Source organism: Sarcophilus harrisii, chromosome 2 (genome assembly GCF_902635505.1).
Source record: "Sarcophilus harrisii chromosome 2, mSarHar1.11, whole genome shotgun sequence".
Lineage (NCBI taxonomy): Eukaryota > Metazoa > Chordata > Mammalia > Dasyuromorphia > Dasyuridae > Sarcophilus > Sarcophilus harrisii.
The window spans coordinates 152,793,083-152,815,531 of record NC_045427.1 but is presented as its reverse complement, the minus strand read 5'-3'; the positions used below and the strand labels follow the sequence as shown (position 1 = coordinate 152,815,531).

The 22,449-nt window shown below is 36.8% G+C and overlaps 1 protein-coding gene across 3 annotated transcripts; it reads left to right on the top strand.

The window, feature by feature from the left end:
* The first annotated feature begins 64 nt into the window (after positions 1 to 64).
* Positions 65 to 19,595, top strand: MGME1 (mitochondrial genome maintenance exonuclease 1). 3 transcript variants are annotated; one of them, XM_031951071.1, is made up of 5 exons: positions 65 to 176; positions 3,076 to 3,679; positions 9,884 to 10,103; positions 18,289 to 18,421; positions 18,849 to 19,595. In XM_031951071.1, the coding sequence occupies exons 2-5, from the start codon at positions 3,166 to 3,168 to the stop codon at positions 19,008 to 19,010; spliced, it is 1,029 nt and encodes a 342-aa protein (XP_031806931.1). In that variant the 5' UTR covers positions 65 to 176; positions 3,076 to 3,165; the 3' UTR covers positions 19,011 to 19,595. The 3 variants fall into 3 exon arrangements, with proteins under 3 accessions (XP_031806931.1, XP_003758199.1, XP_031806932.1); XM_003758151.4 differs by lacking the exon at positions 65 to 176 and adding an exon at positions 370 to 457; XM_031951072.1 differs by lacking the exon at positions 65 to 176 and adding an exon at positions 599 to 858.
* Positions 19,596 to 22,449: the final 2,854 nt, after the last annotated feature.

Here is a 22,449-nt window from a genome sequence, read left to right as displayed (position 1 = left end):
TTTCAAGTTTAGAGAGGAAAGGAAGAAAAGAAAGGATGCTATCTGCCCCACCACTGAGAGAAGCCGACTCTTCCTGCAGGACGACTCGCCTCGCAGAATTCACTGCTCCTGCCGGAGCCCTAACTCAAGATGGCGGTCTGAAAGCTAAAAGCAAGCAAAGAGAATCGAGAAATGAGGTTGGTCACGTGAGCCTCACCCCACCCCACTCCCGACCCTCAGCGCCTCGTTGCAGTCTGTTTTAAGGGATAGCTGTCGATAGGGACGAAAGGGGGTGAGGGGCGGAGCGGGGAATGGCAGTCGCAGTGCATGACGGTTGCGGTCGCTCCTTCCCGCCAACCTGCGTCCAGGTCTGGTTTGCGGGACCTGATAAAACCAGGGATCGTGACTCTTGCGGGAGCTGCCGCCCGCCACATCACGGCGCTGTAAGGAGCTGTCAAGAGTCTGCGGCTCACGAAAGGTACAAACAGGGGCCTGCCTCCCATCCAACCTCACGCCAGCCATCTAGCTAGCCCTCCGCTGCTGCTAGAGCCTTAAATTGACTACACTGTTAGGTTGCCTGCCGTAACCCCATTCCCTCCCAATCAGCTTCAGCCGCTTTCCTTTCCCGGCCTCACGCCTCTGCGTCCCGCGCACGCGCCCAAGTCTGTGTACGTTCTTCACGCTCTTCTGAGGACGCACTCTCGTCCAATGAGCGCCAAGTTCTTTTTTCCCGCCACCCCGTAGTCTGGGGCTCTATAATTACTGCCTATTATTATTTTTATAATGAACATGGTCATAAGAAAGTCACTTGAATGCTGTCAGCGGCCTCTTTGTCTTCTCCCGGGATTGGGGCCCACATTTGTAGCTGCCGCTATAAAGGTGAGGGAAGATTAATCCCCTACCAGGTGTGTTTAGTAATAATAGCGATATCCCATTTCCAGCTTTCGTTGCCTTTGCCCAGCGCTTTCCCAGCGTCTGTAAATGTCCTTCCTTTCCATCTCTCTGGGAAAAACAACTCGGGTGCCATCTCCCTCATGAGACCTTTTCTGACACTCATCCCACCCGAGCTCTAACTTTGTGTGCTCTCCTTGAAATTACTTTGTAGAAATTTTGCATTTGTGTTCGTGTTATATTCTCTGAATAGAATTTAAAATTCCTTTGAGAAAAACTTTTCTTATTGTCTCTAAGTGCTTTCCACAGTTCCTTGCCTATTAATAATTGCTTTTTATAAGAATAAATGCCTTTTACATGGCACTTTTAAGGTTTACAAAACGCATTACAAATATGTTATAGCCTCACAGTATCCCTGGGAGTAGGTGCTGTTATCTTCCAAAAACTGAGACTGAGATTGAAATGACCCGACCAGGGTAGCCTGGATTTTAATTAATTTGAACTCAGATACTTTTGATTCTCAAGTCTAGGTAGCTGGTCCTTCTAACTGCCTTCTATCTTATGTGTAACTGACAAAATGTTTTATGGAGTACTTGAGCCTCACTGACAATACCTTGAGTTAGATATTAAAGAGCTTAATGAAGATGAGTCTTCATTTTATAAACAAATTGAGACTCTGACAGATGGTCATAGTGCTAGTGTCAGAAGTAGAATTTAAAACTAGATGCCATAGAATTATTCTATAAGAAATGATGAACAACCAAATTTCAGAAAAACCTGGAAGGCCTTAAATGAACTGATGCAGTTCATTTAAATGAGCAGATTCAGGAAAACATTTAACAGCAACATTGTGCTGATGATCAACTATGATAGATTTTGCTCTTCTCAGTAATACAATGATCTAAGTCTTAAGACAATACTAAAAATACTCTTAATGGAAAATGTATCCATATCCAAAGAAAGAACTATAAACTCTGACTGCAGATTGAAGCATGCAATATTCACTTTTTTGTTGTTGATTTTTCTTTCTCATGGTTTTTCCTTTTTGTTATGATTTTTTCTTTCATGACATGACTAATGTGGAAATCTATAAGTGAATGTTGAAAACTCTCTTTACCTGTAATTGGAAAAAAAAGATTTATTAGTGAGGAAAAGAATCAATTACAAGGCCAGTATGTGTTGATAAACACTGTGCAATTGTTAGTTCTTATCATTATTATTGTTCCAAACTGGCTTTCTGGTATTGACATCTTGCTGGTTTTCACAGTTTATTGCTTCCCAACTCAACAAAATGTCAAGTACTTGCTATGTATCAACTGGGTTTTTTTATATTCCTCATAAATGATATTCCCATCTCCCTCCTCCATATCTTTGCACTGGCTCTTTCCCCTGCCTGGAATGCATTCTTTCCTCATCTATGCCCCTCATTTTCACTAGAACTCAGCTCAGTCACCACTTATGCATGCAATTTTTCCTTATTCTCCCAGCTCCTCATGCTCTCCCTCCACTAATCAGTTAATTAGTTTATCTTCTATTAATTTTAGAATATGCTTAACATGACTACCATTAAATTTAAGTTCCTTAAAAATGATAGAAACTGGAGGGGTTTTTGTTTTGTTTTGTTTTAGGAGAGAAGAAGAGAGGTCTGTACAGTGTCTCAACTTAATTGGCACTTTATAAATGTTTGTTGACTAATTGATAGATATCTCTTCTATAGGGCACCTGATGAAAGGATTAGAATTGGAATACAGTTTAGAGATCATCTAAACTAGCTTCATCATTTTATATTTAGTGCCACTTTGTTTTAAGTTCTATTCATATGTTTTTGTTAGTTTACTTATAAAGAAGATAGATTGTATAATCTATGATCCAGCTTTTTCAGCTTTGAAATGATTCTGTGACTATTGAGAAATTCATATTGTGTACCCTAAGAACCAAGCAACAGCTGTCTACTAATTCTGAAACTTGCACACACCAGGTGTCCATCTTTTTGCATGATTTGCAGAGAGAGAGAGATCAACCATATGAATGATTAACATAAATGGCTCAGTGCCCTGAAAAGTCAAGTACAAGTTTTGCTAAGTAGGAGTGCTATCATGGAAAATTAGTGGAAAAAAATGTTAAATTGCTGTTAAATTACTTTCTTTGACTTATTTTTATTGGTCAAAATACTGACTGCTAACATTAATTACTTTTCTCTTTTAGGACACTCCCAAAATACCCATTGAAATTTGAAGTAAAAGAGGGAGAACTTTGGACCAAATTATATTCCATATAAATCTAGAACCCAAAAAAATGCAGTCACTATCAGGCATATGTAAGAAACTTGGAACATCAAGTAGGTTTTTCCTACAACTAACTCCTTCTGTAGGTTTCTCTACTTCATGTTACTTTTTTATCCAGAAAAAGAAAAAAAACCCTTATCAAGAAGTTGACCAAGACAAATACTCTAATTTAATACGTTCTATTGTGTCAACTAGAATTAGTTCTCAAACACCAGAATCCTTGTTTCAAGAAGATGATTTATTATATGGACCTGTGAGTAAATATAAGGCCCAAGAGCAAGAATCAAGACCAAAAGTTACACAAAATACAGTTCTTCTCCTCAATCCAGAAAAAAGAAATGGATCAGATACTTTACCTGATTCCTCAATTCCTTTGAAAATACCTTTGCAGAAGAATAAAATGCCTAGTGTTACTCGAATCCTTCAGCAAACTATGACAGCAAAACAAATCTTAATCCTAGAGAGGTGGAAACAACGAATGATTCTGGAGCTGGGAGAGGATGGCTTTGCAAAATATACTTCAGGTAATTGTTGCTTAAAATCCACTACAAATTTCCATAGTAGCATTACTTGTTTTCCATCATTTAGGGATAGAAAGTGGACACATAATTTCATTTTTACATGAAACTACTGGATAAAGAAATTTCTGTTAATACAGTTTGACACCTTTTCCACATGTAATCTAAGAATACCTTGCCCACAACACTCCCAAGTATTGCCCAAACGGGATAAAATGTAGTTCCTATCTAGTTTTAATGTGTTGATATTTTAATAAAAAATAAGTACGTGAACATAATTGGCTTTATATGTCAGTATGTAACCTGTAAGGTTCCTTATATGCTCCTAGTTCTATTTGACACCACTGTTTTAGAGTTACTTCTTCAGGTTAATTGATATCCTTAACATCTGCCATTATTGAAGGCAGAATCCAGTGAGGCCAGCTTTCTGTCCACTATGCCCTGATAAGTACATCATCATAGGTGTCAATCTTGTAGAACTATATTAAGTACTAAATACATGTACATAGAGAATTCTTCTCTTAATTCCACTGAGTTAACACCTTGTAAGATTAAATCAATCATACTGAAATAGAGAACTATTCATCACCATGCTAAACTTGATAACCATTGTTTTATCAGTTCTACTGAGTTACACTTTCAAGTATACTTCTCCAGAGTTCTGCCCTTTACAATTCCTTCCTGTGATTAAAATTGTTTTCACCTGTTCATATTGCATAGTATTCAAGCTAGTAGGAAATAAACCCTTTTAATTCAAATTAAGTTGACTTTAATATCATTGAAAACACTGTCAATAAACTATTACAAATGATCTGAATTCAGATCTTGGTAAACTTTGCTAACATCTGATTGAAAATTGAAAATAGGTAAACTAACTAGAACACTCTCGGCTCTTAAGGCACACTTTGAATGCTAAGTATCAGACTTGGCATTTTTAAGACAAAAGTATCTCTCATCAATAGAAATTCTATTTGGATAAGTGGAGACCCCCAGCAATTAATAACAAAAGAAGCAAAAAGGAAACTATCAAACCACTAGGGAGCCAGATGTATAAGGAATCTAGAATCATTGAAATCAAACAGATTTAGAATCAGAGCCTCAGAAAATCACATATCCAACCTCATTAACAAATGAGGAAAAGAAGCTGAGAACTTAAGTAACTTGCCTGAGGTCACTTGAGTATTTCATAGAAGAGGCAGAATTTGCACATAAATTTAGGTATTCTTCATCCTCTGTCTAACTCGTTAGGATTTTCTCTATCCTCTACAATTTCTTTATCCTAAAAGTTTACTCCACCTCTTTGCCCCTAAGGCTTCACCTTCTTATTGGCTGATTCCTGCTGAGGCTCAGGCTTCCTTAAAATGATCCCTTAACAAGATTTCAACAAGTACTCTAAATGAATTGGCTCATTCTTTTATGGCAATCAGCATTAGTTCTCAGACACCAGAATCATAGTTGTAAGAAGATGGCTTATATTATGAACCTGTTGAGTAAATGTAAGGTCCAAGAGGAAGAATCAGGACCCAAAGTTGCACAAAAATACTTTTCTCAATCCAGAAAAAAGAAATAGATGAGATACTCTACCTGATTCCTCAGTTCCTTTGAAAATACCTTTGCAAAGTTCCATGCCTAGTGTCACTCCAGTCCTGTGGGACGATGACAGCAAAACAATATTTTCATCCTCCTGGCCACAACATTCCTGGAATGTAGTATGTGGTCAATAAATGACTGTGACTGTCTTCTGTTTGGAGATCTCCACTAATGTAGAGCTTATTTCCTCCTGAGGTATCCTATTACACTTTTGGATCGTTTTGACCCCTCTCTCATAATAAGCACAACCTATCCAATCCCACTTCCACATTATTCTCTAAAGAGAAGAAAACTGTAGTGCTTCCTACTTCAAATTCATTTTAGTTTTGCTGACATTTGTTACTTTGTGCTAGGCACTGGAAAAACAAAGGCAAAAATGTCACTGCAACAATAAGTTTATGTTCTTTCAAGGAAAATACAATATGAACACAAGTCAATGAAAGCCATTTTGAGCATGAGTTAAATACCAGAAAATGTGGGGATCTGCAAAGACTTTCAGGAGGTCATATCTAAGATAAGCCTTGAACAAGATGTTTAGTCAATTAAGGGTATTTGTTAAGTGCCCATTTTATGCCTGGCACTGCACTAAACTCTGGGAACACAAAGTAAGGTGGAAGACTATAACTTTCCTTATATACTGCCCTTATATATAAGGCCCTTACTGGAGCTCACATTCTAATGGATTTAGAAAGGTGAAGTGATTTCCTCTGCCTTCTCTTCCTCACCCAATCCCCTCCATGGAATTACTGAGATAGCCTGAGGTAAAGAATGAAGCCTTATATTCAGGGAAGACTAATAGACTAATTTAAGTGAATGTAGGGTCATCAAGTACAATTCCTTCATATATAAAAAACTAACACAGAAAGACTCGGATACACAGGGTCATAAAGCTTGCAAGAGACTAGGCTGGTATTTGAACATAGGTTATCTGACTACAAATTCTAGTCTCTTGCTCCTGTACCATTCTGGGGAAGAACAAGAAATTAAGCTCTGCCCTGGAATCTTTTCTCTATATACATCTCATTATCATATCTGCCATTATAAGTCCAATTTTCTCTATGCATTTTGACTCCTAAATCTATATGACTAGTACTGTTCTCTCTCACAAACTCCAGTAATTCATAACCGACTCATTATTGGACATTCCATATATAAATTCTATAAGCATTTATTACATGGCCAAAATGGAATTTCCTAAAATGTTCTTTTCCTATATTTCTCTGTTTCTACTCTTGAGTGCCACTCTTTTTTGTCATGCAAGGTTCCAACCTTACAGTTACTCTTGAATGATTCTCTCACCCCTCATGTGCAAACAATTCCTAAGTTCTTTTAGTTCTAGCTTCACATCTCTCACATTCATCCCTTCTCCCTCTAGTCATGGGACAGCAGCCTTATGATCACCCATCCCCAGATATTTGCATAATTGGTGTCCCTGCCTTGAAACTGTCTCCTCTTCAATCTGTCTTTCAAAGAATTATCCAATGAATGAATAGTCCTAAAAATCTGACCTAACCATATCACTCCTCTACTCAGAAATCTTAAAGTGATCCCCTAGGATAAATATATGCCAAATTTCAACCTGCCATTTAAAACTTCACAGAGTAGGTTCTGCCTCCTTCTCCAGCCCAGTGTTATTTTATATTAACTCCACTTTCCAGGCAAACTGACCCAACTTACTCATGTACACTACTGTATTTCCCTTGCATGTGTAGTTGGTCACATGTCTGAAATGCATTCTCTCCTCAACTCCACCTTTTATAATTCATAGCATTCTTCATATATCATTTGGCAGTAATAAGAACACCTGTCCCACAAGGTGGTGAGGGTTAAATGAAATACTGTATATATATTGATGAGTTAATTTGAAGCACTTTTCTTTGAAATTCTTTTAGAACTACTAAAACGGTTCAGTAAATGTAAAGAGCAACAAATGTAGATAAGCAGGTTAAAGGAAACTTTTCTTATACCTTGTTCACAAGTTCATGCTTTCTTTTGTGCCTTTCACACGAAAACTTGATTAGGTAGAATCAGTATGCAGATGATTAAACAGTCTTAATAATAAAAATAAATATTAGCTATTAAGAAGACAAACCAACTGCAGGACCCAGGAAAGGCTGGATGCTAAAATAGCCATCCAATCTTTGGAAAGAGATCATGCACTAGATAGGGGCTATTTACATTCCATGGCTACAGTCCTGCTTGTCACCGTCTCCACTAAAACATGGCACCCAGAACAATTCAGTGCCCCTTATTAGGATCCAATCAGTTTCTGGTTTTCTAGGATCAGTCCCAGAATAGGGGAAAAAATAGTGCTTTGTGGGGTGTGTATGGGTGTGTGTGTGAACACGGAGACATACAAAGAACGGTCTTCAACCTTTCCATGCCTAGAACCCAGAACCAAGAGAGACATGTTTAGAGCTGGCATGCTTTTTTAACTTGAGCAATTCCATAAGTACCAGTTTACTGATCAGAGTTTGGAAAAGAGAAGCTAAGGTAAAAAGAGTGTAGATTTTTCCTAACAATTAGTTTTGATTATTTTTAAATCTTAAAGTTACTGTCTAGATAGAGATGTTTCTAAAAGTTTTCCTAATACCACAATCTCCATATCTGTAAAATGAGGGTTAACTATGTTTCTCATCAGTAAATACATACTAGTATTGTCAGTAAAATACAGGCTGGATGGTTTATTAGATAGAATGCTGGGCCTGAAGTCAGGAAGACTTACCTTTCCAAGTTCAAATCTAGCCTCAAATACTTAATAACTATGTGACCCCGGGCAAGTCACTTAAAACTGTTTGCCTCAGTTCCTCATCTGTAAAATGAGTTGAAGAAGGAAATAGCAAACCACTCCACTGTCTTTCCAAGAAAACTCCAAATAAGTTCATGAAGAATTGGATGTGACTGAAACAATACTTTCAGTGATATTTATGTTTTTAGTAAGAAAACGTTCATAATGTACTTCAAATAATTGTATACATTATTATAACTTTGCTTATGAGGAAATTCTATTTTTAAAAAATCCTATTGCAAATATTTTTACTCCATCACTTCTTTAAAGTAAGATATGAAAGAGACATAATGGATTAAAGAGGACTTTGATCCAGAAGACCTGACTTCAGCTTCCACCTTTGACATATATTGGCAGTCTGATCCTAAGCAAGTCCTTTATTTAATCAGTGCTCTAGGCTAATTGCAAAAAAAGTACTAATCTTAATTAAGAAAGTTTCCTCCCCTAAGCAATTCCCTAATCAAGTGAATTAATAAGTCTGATTCCTATTCTTTAACCCTGGCAAGCAACATATTTGAACTTTCTATTATATATTTCACATAAGGGAACCAGGTTTGTAATCTTACTTGCTAACAGCGCATGGAAAAGGTTGACTAGTGCTGAAGAATGGGCATTTGTCCAAAGTTCAGAAATCTAAAATTTATCACATTTATAAATGTCATTGTAGAAACAAAAGTTCACATTTTTATATTTATAGGATAAGTATTTGAAAATACAGTATAATGATTGTGATATTCATTACAAAGAAAGTATCATCTTATTGTATTTTCTATATCCATTTCTGTATAAATGTTTGGGTATTTCTCTGTCTCTTTTTCTTTCTCTTTGGTTCCATCTTAGTGTATATATAACGTTGTGCCTCTCCAGGTCTTCATCTGTATTTGTCTTTTTTTTCTTTTCTCTTCTTATTCCTGTCTTAATCAAAATGTTTTTTAAATTTGTTGTTTTTTATTCATATTTTTATGTTTCCTGTTTTTAATGTTAAAAGTAGATGAGTGAGATGATTTATATTCCCTCCAAAAATACTAAAATAGGTTACTTTTAAATTGTGGGGCTTTTTATTTATAATCATTATCCCATGGATGATATTGATAGGAAAAAAGGGTTGCTATTCCCTTAAGCTTATGAAATTATCCTTTAATTGAAATGCAAACAGAGCCATAATTCATTGGTTTTCCCATTTTCCTTCCTGTTTTAGCAGCCCCTATTTTATTTTTCCTTTGTATATGTAAATTCATATTATTATAAAGTATAAAGGTCATTCTGTGGCTTCATCTCTTTCAAAAGTTGTTTGCCACTTATCAGAGGCCTAGTTAAGTTTTCATTAGAGTATCCTCATGGAATATTTATTTAAATTATTTTCATTACCTTAAAACAATAAAGATTATTACAGTTTTGAAAATATTTTTGATTTTTTCTGTTCAGAAACTTTTATTAAAGAAAACGTTTCTGGATTGGGGCTACAATAGGGTCACTGCTGTGGAGGCTTGGCCAAACACACCAAGTTTGTGAGAGCTTATCTGGGAAGGGTGTGGCTTTGATTCTTGTGAGAGGGTCAAGTTCATCAAAAAGGGGTGGAAAGTTGCATCAGGGCAAGAGGAAGCAGAGCTCAGCATGTCCAGCTGCCATGAGGAAGGCTGCTGCCAACAAGGACTAAAGTAGTCCTCGCCTAGCTTTGTCCCCTCACCTAATAAACAAGGATTTGACCAAAAAAAAAAATTGTTTCTGTAATATGGTTTTTAAATATTTTAATAAAATGTGCTTGTTTTTAATCAGGAAATTTCTTAGTGCCATTTCTGAGTTTTCCTGCTTTTTTTTCCTTCTTCTCTTAGATATCTTTTTGCAAGGGAAACACTTCCATGAAGCATTAGAAGCCATACTTTCATCCCAAGATCAGTTAAAGGAATTAGATGAAAAAACTATTAGCTCTGGCTATGTAGCAAGTGTCCAGCATGTCCTAAAAGACATAAGTGGAGTAAGAGCTCTAGAAAGTGCAGTTCATCATGATACCCTTAAATACCTGGGACTACTGGACTGTGTAGCTGAATATAGGTAAGTGCTACATTGTAGATATCCATAGCAGCTGAAAAAAAATTAAGTAACATCATCTTTGCCAGATAGTGCCTTTTTTTTTGGTCATTATTCCCAAGAGCCTACTCCTCTTCTTCAGGGTTGTCTCTACCATGCCTGAAAGTACTGCTTATTTAAAATAGGAATGAGAATGATGTTAGTCCCTTTGTTCATAACAAAATCAAGGTAATATCTCAGTAGTTCTGGGAGTAACTTATTCCTCCTGTCTACCAAGCACCAAGGCAGTCTACTGTTCCCAAGAGACCTGATCAGTTATCAATATATCCGATATTGAAAAGAATTAATTTTGACTTACTGGCAGACACTGTTAGCTATAGCTATGTCACTGAGAAAATGACATCATCTTTTTAAATCTTAGTTTCCTTATCTGCAAAATGGAATAACAATCACCTAATCCAGGGTTGCTGTTAGGATCAAATGAGATCTTGTTATCATCAATTGATTAAACCTCTTGTTCTGAAACTTTAAACCAAAAATGGTTGGTTCTGCTCGCAGTGCTAAAAGTACAAATAACTTGACTTTCACTGAATGAAGAGATAGCAAAACTTATTTCTTCATGGCTTTCTTCCCCATTTTTCACTATGATCTGATATTGATTAGAGTTAAAAAGTTAAATCTGTTCTTGGTTCTTCCTCATTTTGTGACCCAAGAAAAAACCTTGGGCATTACAAAAATTTCCTCTGTCAAACTTTTCCGTATTTCTAAATTCAGAGACAACTCAAAGATCTTCTGTAACCTGGAAAAACTGCAGTTACTCTTTATCTTTTTTCCAAGATATTCATGAAAAAGAGCTGAGAATGTAATGCCAAAGAAACTGAGCAAGATAGAGATTAGAGACCAATTCAATAGTTTATTAAATGGAGAGAAATACTGGGACCAGATGGATCTTGGTCCCAAGTCTGGACGAGACTATCATCTCAAAGAGTCCAGCCTTGAAGTACTCAGAAGGCAAGTCTTTTATGGGATAACAAGAACAAGGACACAATGGGGGAGGTACCTGGGTGGGGATAACCTAATGGGGGGAGAGCCCTAGGATAACACAATGGAAGGAGGTTACTGATATTCTAATGACATCTAAAATGGATAGATCTTTATCCTGTCAAACATTAAGAAGAAATGTCTATAACTTAAAGATATAAAACCTTTATCTCATCAACCTTTTAAGAGGGAATGATTATAGCCTGGGGTTTTGGGTGAGCAACTGAGGTAGACCTTTATCTCATCAGACATTAAGAGGTTAAGACCTGAGGCAGAATAAGTAAATAAGACAATTGGAGAATCTGGGTCACGAAATTAAAAAAGGGAACTTTGACACAACAAGAACAGGAAATATTCTGGGGTATAACTTGATGGGGTATAAGATGATAATCTTAAAATACAGTTTAATGCCTTTTATAAAATTTTTTAAAATTTTATAAAAATTGAAATAAGATGGTGAGTTGGGATATTCAGCAGTTTAAAGAGTAAAAGAAGGAAGGTATTAGCTCCCACTTTCTATCTAGATTACTTGTTTCAACCACTTAACAGTTATGTGCTTCAGTTGCTTCATCTGTAAAATAATAACCATTGTTGGTATTGTTCATTCATTTTAGTCATGGCCTCATTTGGGGTTTTCTTGGTAGAGATACTGGTGTGATTTGCTGTTTTGTTCTTCAGCTCATTTTACAGATGAGGAAACTGAAAGCAGACATGGTTAAATGACTTGCCCAGGATCACACAGTTAATAGGTTTCTGAGGACAGATTTGAACTCAGGAAGACAACTTTTCCTGACTTTAGACCCAGTACCCTTTATCTACTTCACCACCTAGTTGTCCATACATTCTTAATTATTTCAGTGGAATATTAAGAGGGTTAATTAATAAAAGTTAGTTTAAAAAAAAAAAAAAAAAAAGCTGTGCAAATTATCACAAACCAAGACCCAAAATCTTATAAAGTTATATGTACATACACTGGGTATATTTTTTAAAATTTTTACTGCTCTTACACTGGTATATTTTTTTAAAATTTATTTTATCATTGTGAATAGGAATTAAAGCAATTTTAATGGGGTAAGATAGTATATTTCAATGTTGTTAATTTTCTTTTTTTTTTTAATTACAGTATTTTGTTTCCAAATACATGCAAAGATAGTTTTCAACATAAACCTTTGCAAAACTGTGTGCTTGAAATTTTTCACCCTCCTTTCCCCAGATTGCAAGCAATGTGATATGGGTTAAATATGTACAATTCTTTCAAACATATATCCATATTTGTCATGCTGCATGAGAAAAATCAGATCAAAAATGAAAAAAGCACGAGATTAAAAAAAAAATAAACAACCACAACAATACAAAAGTGAAAATACTATGCTTTGATCCATATTCAGCCTCCATTGTTCTTTTTCTGGATACAGATGGTACTTTCTATCACAAGTCTATTGGAATTACGGTAGTTATTTTCTGAAAAGTATTTTATAAAATTCTATAGTCCAAACACTTAGCACACATGGATGCATGTTAACAACAAAAATCCTCTTATTGTAGCAAATGACAATCTTTTATGCTCTTTTTTTATCCTTCTTCCTCTCCCCTCCACTTAGAGAAACCACCACAGTATGATATGGGAACTTTGAGGACCCCCCCCCCCCCCAAAAAAAAAAAAAAGTTCCTCTAAACCTCATGATTATATAGTTAGGGGAAAAGAAGAGTGCAGTGAGGTGCCTCAACATCAAAATAACTCTTCAAAATCCCTTTAAATTTTACAGAGCTTTTCTTACAAATCTATGAGGCAAATAGTATATGTATTATTAAACTCTATAGATGGTGAAATTGAAATTCAGAGAAGTTAATGATTTACTTAAGATCACAGCTCATCAATTATAGAGCTGCTGTTTCAGCTGGGTCTTCTGATTCCAAATTTAAATTCTTTCTAGATAGCATGCTGTTTTGACATTCATACCTATATTTTACTCTAAAATTCTGGCCATTATGCCCAGGACTATCTTTAGAGAAGAAAGTAAAATGCCCAGAAATAAGGCTAACATCTATCATGTTCCCATTAAAATTTCTTTTTTTGTGTATGTTTTAAGAACTTTTCTGTTTCCAAGCATTCCCTTTAAGAAATTATAAATATTTTTAGGAATACAACATCTTTGTTTTTAAAAACCTTGGTTAAAAAATAAAGAATAGAGAAAATGAGGAAATCTGATATTTTCTCTGATCTTCATGACCTCTCAAACCTCTTTAAAATAGGTGAAATTACTTTACTTCTTGAATTTAAATTCTATCTCCATGGTCCAGGACACAAAGAACCTCAACAAGGTGAAAACCTGACGAACTAATAGCAGAGAAGGCTAATTTTACTATTCAGCACCTCTTCCTTCACTGCCCACCTCATTCAGGTAGAGCACATAACTTCACTGTGCTGTGTAAAACCAAAAGGCAGATGCTTGCTCTGGCTTGGAAAAGCAGCTTGACAGCTCAAGCAAAGAACTGAGGAACCAAGGAAATGGATACATGTGCGTGTTCAACTAAGCCTAGACAAAGTCCAGCATCCATCCGGGGCTTCCTCTGGCTCTCCAGAAGTCACCTAGGACAGAAACTGAGGCAGGTGAAATGTGAATTGCCTAGTCTAGGAGGAGGATGAGATGGCTTTGAGATCTAACTCCTAGGGAAACCACCATCAAAGAGAAAGGAGTCAAAAAGTGTACAAGAGGACAAAATAAGAAATTAAAAGCATTGGAATTACCAAAGATCTCAGGAAGAAGAAAACTCAAACACTTTGAACATACACAGATAAGCCAACAAGGAGGATATTAATAACAGAAAGTAAAATGGCCTCCAGATCAGGGGAAAGTACAAGTATCTGTGAATAAATATTTCAAGATAAAGAAAAATAAATCAATACCTGATAATCAATAAGAGAACTTAGGATCATAGCAAGGTGTTTCTGAATGGAACATAGTAGAAAAACATAGTATTTCTATACTATACATAATAGAAATAATTAGCAGATCTGGGTTAAAAATCACAAAAATTGCTGGGAAAATTGGAGAATAGTGTAAAATAAACTAGACATTGACCAACATCTAGTGCCCTATACCAAAATAAGGTTGAAATGGATTCATGATTTAAACATAAAGGATGATGCTAGAGCAAAGAATTGTCTACCTATCAGACCTGTGGAAAAGGGAAGAATTTATGGCCAAAGAAGAACTAGAAAACATTATGAAATGCAAAGTAGATAATTTTGATTACATTAAATTTAAAAAATTTTGCACAAACAAAACCAATGTAACCGTAATTAGAAGGAAAGCAGAAAGATGAGAAACAATTTTTGCATTCAGTGTTTCTGATAAAGGCCTCTTTTTTTCTTTAAGTATTTAAAGATTTTTTGTTTTATTGAAGCTTATTTTCAAAATATATTTATTATGCAAGGATAATTTTTCAGCACTGACCCTTGCAAAACCTTGTATTCCAATTTTCCTCCCTTCCTCCACCCCTCTCCTAAATGGCAAGCAATCCAATATATATTAAACATGGTAAAATATATATATATGTAAATCAAATATAGGCATACATATTTATATAATGATCTTTCTGCACAAGATAAATATCAAAAAGGAAGAAAAATGAGAAAAAACAAAATGCCAGCAAACAACAAAAAAAGTGAAAATGCTATGTTGTGTTCCACACTTAGTTCCCACAGCCCTCTCTCTGAGTGTAGATGGCTGTCTACATCACAAGACCATTGGAATTGGCCTCATTCATGTAATTGTTGAAAAGAGCTGCATCCATCAGAATTAATCATGACATAATCTTGTTACCACTATATATAATGATCTCCTGGTCCTGCTCATTTCACTCAGCATCAGTTTGTGTAAGTCTTCCCAGGCCTTTCTGAAATCCTCCTGCTGGTCATTTCTTACAGAACAATAATATTCCATAATATTCATATACCACAATTTACTCTGCCATTCTCCAACTGATGGGCATCCATTCAGTTTCCAATTTTTAGCCACTATGACCAGGGCTGCCACAAACATTTTGGCACTTGTGAGTCCCTTTCCTTTCTTTAGTATCTCTTTGGGATATAAGGATATAGTAACATAGCTGGGTCAAAGGGTATGCACAGTTTGATAATTTTTTGAGCATGTTATTCATTCGGGGAAATGCTATTATCAAGGGCTCCAATTTTTAGTGGTACTAGTCAGTTACCAAAACCTCCAATCATAATAGGTATTACTATGAAGAAAATTATTACGAAGGCATGGGCTATGACGATTATGTTGTAGATTTGACATCGCCGATTAGAGTTCCAGGTTAGCAGTTCGTCCAAATCATCATCCGATGAGCATAAATGATATCCCTACACCTTCTCATATGATGAAAAGTTCCAAACTGCTCTCCAAAATGGTTGGATCCATTCACAGTTCCACCAACAATGTATCAGTGTTCCAGTTTTTCTACATCTTGTCCAACATTCATTATAATCTTTTCCTATCATTTTAGCCAATCTGAGAGGCGTGTATGATACCTCAGAGTTGTCTTAATTTGCATTTCTCTGATCAATAGTGATTTAGAGCACCTTTTCATATAATTAGAGATGATTTCAATTTCTTCATCTGAAAATTGTCTGTTCATATCCATTGACCATTTATCAATTGGAGAATGGCTTGATTTCTTATAAATTAGAGTCAATTCTCTATATATTTTGGAAACGAGTCCTTTATCAGAATCTTTGACTGTAAAAATGTTTTCCCAGTTTATTGTTTCCCTTCTAATCTTGTCTGCATTAGTTTTGTTTGTACAAAAACTTTTCAATTTGATATAATCAAAATTTTCAATTTTGTAGTCAGTACTGATCTCTAGTTCTTCTTTGGTCATAAATTCCTTCCTCTCCCACAGGTCTGAGAGGTAAACTATCCTATGCTCTTCCAATTTATTTATGATCTCATTCTTTATGCCTAGATCATGAACCCATTTTGACCTTATCTTGGTGTACGGTGTTAAGTGTGGGTCAATGCCTAGTTTCTGCCATACTAATTTCCAATTTTCCCAGCAATTTTTGTCAAATAATGCATTCTTATCCCCAAAACTGGGGTCTTTGGGTTTGTCAAACACTAGATAATTAAAGTTATTGGCTGTTTTGTCCTTTGAACCTAATCTATTCCATTGATCAACTAGTCTATTTCTTAGCCAATACCAGATAGTTTTAGTAACCGCTGCTTTATAATATAATTTTAGATGTGGTACAGCTAGGCCACCTTCATTTGATTTTTTTTTCATTAATTCCCTTGAAATTCTTGACCTTTTGTTTTTCCATATGAACTTTGTTATTTTTTCTAGGTCAATATAGTTTTTGGGAAGTCTGATCAGTATAGCGCTAAATAAATAGATTAGTTTAGGTAGTATTGTCATTATTATATTTACTCGCCCAATTCAAGAGCATTTAATATTTTTCCAGTTAGTTAGATCAGACTTAATTTGTGTGGAAAGTGTTTTGTAGTTTTGCTCATAAAGTTTCTGATTTTCCCTTGACAGAGAGATTCCTAAATATTTTATACTATCAGTAGTTACTTTAAATGAGATTTCTCTTTGTAACTCTGACTGTTGGATTTTGTTAGTGATATATAAGAATGCTGATGACTTATGTGGGTTTATTTTATAACCAGCAACTTTGCTAAAATTGTGCATTATTTCTAATAACTTTTTAGTAGAATCTCTGGGGTTTTCTAAGTATACTATCATATCATCAACAAAGAGTGATAATTTGGTTTCCTCATTGCCTATTCTTATTCCTTTAATATCTTTCTCAGCCCTTATTGCCATAGCTAGCATTTCTAATACAATATTAAATAGTAACGATGATAGTGGGCAACCTTGTTTCACTCCTGATCTTATTGGGAATGGTTGCAGTTTGTCCCCATTACATATGATGCTTACTGATGGTTTTAAATAGATGCTACTGATTTTAAGGAAAAGTCCATTTATTCCTATATTGATCTGATTTTTCTTGAACAATATACAAAAATGAAAATGTGGTTAGAAGAATTGCACTTGTTTATTAACATATCAAACTGCATCATGTCTTAGGAATGGGTAAGGGAGGGAGGGAAAAAAATTGTTTTTTACAAAAATGAATTTTGAAAAGTTTTACCACCCGTGTTTGGGGGGGGAAAAAAAAAAAATCCCATCCTCAAAACAAGCCTGGGAATTATGTGCTATTTTTTTTCCACTTTACAGATGAGGAAATTGAGGCACAGGGAGGTCAAGTGACTTTCCCCAGGTCACATAGCTAGGATATGTCTGAGGACAGGGCCTTCCTGACTCCAGGCCCAGCGCTCCATCTACTGCAGCCCCTGCAGTGTCAATAGAGTGGCCTTTTTCTGTTTGGTTTCTTTGTCATCGTTTTTTTATAAAAATAGGAGTCCTGCTTTTTAATTATTCATCCTAATGGACACCTGAAATAAACTATAATAGCTGATCTCTAGTTGGTACTTAATGTTTATCAAGTACCTTATCTCATTTGGTACTTTACCTACCTTATCTCATTTGATCTTAATGACAATCCTGTGAGGCAGATTTTGCAGTTAGCATAATCCCCATTTTACTGAGGAGAAAATTGAAGGCCTGACATACCCATCAGTCACACAGCTACTCAGTGCCCAGGCAGTGTGTCAAGCTTGGATGTCCACTGTCATTTTTCTCTCATGCTGGCGGCACAAAGGAAGCATTAAGGAAAGTACCATGCCAGAGCTAAGAGGGTGAGGACTGGAGTGAGCATCTGCTTCTGCTCCCATGTGCCTCCTCTTGAGGCACTCACCATAGCACCCCAGGAGGCAAACTACATTGTGTGCCCTGAAAGGCAGCAACCAGTAATTACCTTGAATTAGCATGTCAAGGAAAGGTTAAAGAGTTTCTCACTGGGAAAAAGGAGCTAACAAAGTTATTATTAGCAGTGGCGTTTTTCTTCTACTAAAAGGATTAAAAACCCAAGGGGGAAAGTCTTTTAAAGTGGAATGCACCTTACTGTGGAGAACTGAGACCACGGCTGGAAGGCCATGAGCAGTAGGTAGCGACAGCAGGTCCTGAGGCCTCTACTCCAGAGCTTTCTTGCCTAGCGGCCTAACCTGAAAGTCAGGCTTTTGTACTGTTTTCATTGTAGGGGTAAGCTGTGTGTGATTGATTGGAAGACATCAGAAAAACCAAAACCATTTATCCGGAACACATATGACAACCCTTTACAAGTGGTAGCATACGTTGGAGCCATTAATCATGATGCCAACTATAACTTTGAGGTCAGTCTTTTGACTTGAATTGTGAACTTTGCTGGGTATTTGTTTTAAGGGCCTTGCTTCATTTGTGCTTTATGTCTTCCATCTTTGAGGTAGGTCCTTTATCACCAATTTCTTTCTTGCCCCCTGAGTCAATCTGAAAAAGATTTCCTTTCATTCCTCTTCCTCTCTGGACTTCTCTATTTATCATCTTCCATTCCAGTCCTTCAAGCATTTATTACTTTCTGCCTGTTACCTCCAGAGCCATCTGATCATGATGAATGTGTAGCTTGGTGCAGTCTCATGCCAAATACACCTTGGTGACTCTGAAAACACCATGTAGATTGCTTTATAGTGAGCTTAGATTTCTTGACTTGGAAGGAAAAGAAACTATACCAGAACTCTAGGCTATTTTAGAACTTGTTGAAAATATTATTTCTTTTTTTCTTAGGTTCAGTGTGGTTTAATTGTGGTGGCCTACAAAGATGGATCCCCTGCTCACACGCATTTCATGGACTCAGATCTCTGTTCCCAATACTGGTCCAAATGGCTTCTTCGACTAGAAAAATATACAGAAAAAGAAAAGAACCAAACTACTCTGAATCCAGACTAAGATACAGGATACTTTTCAAAGCCAGTTTACCCTTTCTCACAGTTTGGGGAAAAGGATACTTCGGTAATTTAGTAAATCCATGATCTCTCTAATGGGAGACCCCCCTCCAACTCATTTACTCTTTTGCTATCAAATGAAATCTAAAAGTGGTAACACTTAAATGTTGAATTTTTTTGATGTTGATAATGGCTCATTGATTTTTAGTTATGAAAACATGGAACTCCACTTAATTCACTGTAACTGAAAAGAATGAAAATCTAGAAGACTTTCTCAGTTGAAGAGCTGTCCATCAATACAAGAAAAACCTGCTGTTAACACATTGTCTTGTTACTGTGGCAATCATCATTTCCTTGAAAAGAAAGGAAATAGTATAGACAAAGATTCTAGTTAATCTTGGACTGTTATAAAACTTTTTATGTCATTTCCATTTTGAGCATTAAATGACTATATCCTAATGGGCCCAAAATATTGGAGCTCAAGAAGTCTTTGTTGATAGAATTTAGTGAACAAAGCCTATACCTAGATAACATTTATGTTTTTTCCCAACTACAAATAACAAATAAAACTTGTAAATTGTGTGAACAATTATAAGTGTATGTGTATAAATGTATATACATATAATATGTACATGAGTGTGTATATATCACATGTGTGTATATCAATGTAAGTATTATATATACATGATTGTATTCACTGGTAAATCACTGGGGTAGAAGCCAACCCACATTTGCCTTTTTATCCTGTTATTCTTGTTAACCAATTAATAATTAAACCAATTAATAAATCAAACAGTTAGTAAACATTTATCAAGTACCTTTCATATATGAAGTACCTACCATATATCAAGCACTGTGCTAAGTGCTTAGGATACAAAATGAGACAAGACATTCCCCGCCCTCAATGAGCTTACAATCAAACAAGAAAGAAAACATGTCAACAGATATATTCAATGCAAGCTCCATATAGAAGAAATGGGCGTGATTAACAGAGGGAAGACACCAGAATTAAGAAGGGTTGGGGAAGGCTTCCTTTAAGAGATAAGATTTTATGTTGGAATTTAAAGGAATCCAAGGAAGTCAGCAGGTATAGTTAAGAAGAACATTCCAGGTATGAGAGACAGACAGAAAAAATGCCTATATCTGAGAGATGGCATGTCTTGTTCATGGAAAGACCAAGAGAGCAGGGTCTGGTTTATATAGAATTTGGAGAGGATCTACCCAGTGTACTGGAAATTTTAGATTTTAAAAAACTTTTTATTAAATGACACATCCTGGAAAAAAATATCAAAATGGCTACTAGGTAAGAACTCACTTAACAATCAAATATATAGTAACTTGTGTGTTCAGTTTATATATGGAAAAGGTTGGGTCTGCATTTTTGAAGATTGTTGGAATAGTACCTACAATTTTGCTTTCCAATGATAGGAGTTTTTAAAATCTTCTTTATACTACTTGCAAACACATTATCTGGTGATATAATATTCCAAAGTAAAAGCTCCAGAATAAAACTTGGGCAGAAAAAAGATAAGAGGTTAATTGATTTCAAAGAAATCTACATAACAATTTGTGGCCCTAGGAGTTTATCCTCTCTAGGGCAAATCCAGCATTTGTTTGTCAGTTTTGCAAACATTTTAATAGGCTACAAAATCAGAAACTACATAGACATTCCTTAAGCTGAATGACTTCAGTGACTAAAATAATTTGCAGATTAAAAAGAGATTAACAAAAAAATATGAGCAGACTGTTCTATGATCCTATTAGAACTTTCTTTCTTAGAGTCCTAAAATGAAATAAATTGTTCTGTGAGTTTCATCATAAACTCATTCTTAGACAACATCATTTAATATCAGTAAACAATCCTATAAACTATGATCCTGATAACTCTCTGAAGCTCAATGGTGGCAAAGTGAGTCTTTTGAAATATGAGAACTTCATAGATTAATAACTTTGCCAAAAAAAAAAAAACCTAAAAAGAAGATAAATTTCTATTTTATTTTTAGCTTCATTTATTTTTATTTTATTTATTTATTTATATTATTATTTTATTTTAAGCTTTAGAGCTACTAGAAAACGCTTCCCTATAAAATCCTATTGGTGATGATTTATATAAATATAATTCCCATAAAGATAATTCACAGCCTTCTTGGAGTTGGCACATTTATGTGACCGATTTGGGACATGGCCACCTCTATTAAGTATAGAGGGTGAGTTTTACAAAAGCTCATGAATTGGCAATTCGTGGCGCTACGAGCTCTTTCATTTCTAAAAATAGACTTTCCTGGGAAACTACACGTCAGAGTGGATAGAACGCCAGGCCTGACGTCAGTGTGACTCTGAGCAAGTCGCATAACCCTGTTTGCCTCCGTTTCCTCATCTGTAAAATAAGCTGGAAAAGGAAATGGCGACCGCTCCAGGGTCTTTGCCAAGAAAACCCAAAGAGGGCCGTTACAAGCAGGACTGAAGTGGCCCGCCAGCGAGACTGTCACAAAGCTGCAGGCTGCCCAGGCCCGAGTCCGGTTCTCTAGAGGCCAAACCTGCCTTGGGTCCCCCGTGAGGACAAGGGGAAATCAAGGGAACAGCCGCGTCCTCCAGCGGCAAAACCGCACCCGCCTGATGCAAATTTCACGGTAACCGCAGGGGCTTAGCAGGAAAGAACAATTAAGCTAAAGGAAAGGTGAAACGTAATTCTTGCAGCAGCAACCAGGGCTGAGCCTTGAAGCTCGGAGGGCAAGAAAAGGGAGCCAGAAAGCTCACCTGCAAAAGCCAGTCACCGGAAAGGGAAAGAGAATGTTTTTGGAGTAGCTCCGATCTATGAGGTTTTGTGGCCACCATCGGGGAGCTTAAAACCCGCCTGAGGATACGGCCAGAAAAGAGGGTGCCGGCTTTCCCCTTCTGGACACAAAGGGGAGGGGGGGCGTGGGAGGGACGGAGGGACTGACTTCCCCAGGGAGCGGGCGCTCTCACTCGGCAAAGGAAGGTGGTCACCTGCAGCCCCCAATACGTTTCAGGTCAGTCCGCGATGCCCCGAGAGCAGACGCAGGAGCTCGCGCGGGGAAGCCAACAGCGGCCTGGTCCCCGGGGAGGCCCCCCGCAGAGGCGGGGGCTTAGCTGGGCCGGGACGGGTGCGGGCCAGCCCCGCCTGAGGGGCGCGTTCTGCATCCGCGTCCCGGCTGTGGCGGGAGCGGCGAGCTCCGGACCTCTCCGTAACTAAACTCTAACGGGAATGCGGTCCTTTATCAGAAACTCCGGGCTCGCGTGCGCCGCCTGGTGGCGAAGTCAGCACAGCGGCGGGCAAAGAAGGCTTCCTCAGTAACCGTCAGCGTGTTCGGTGTAGGCGGTTAGACATCTCACCTGCGCTAGTCGTTCTCATTGAGGGGTGGATATCTGAACCCGGCTGCATTGTTTGTAAGAGCTTCTCATACGTGAGCGGTAGCTTTCAG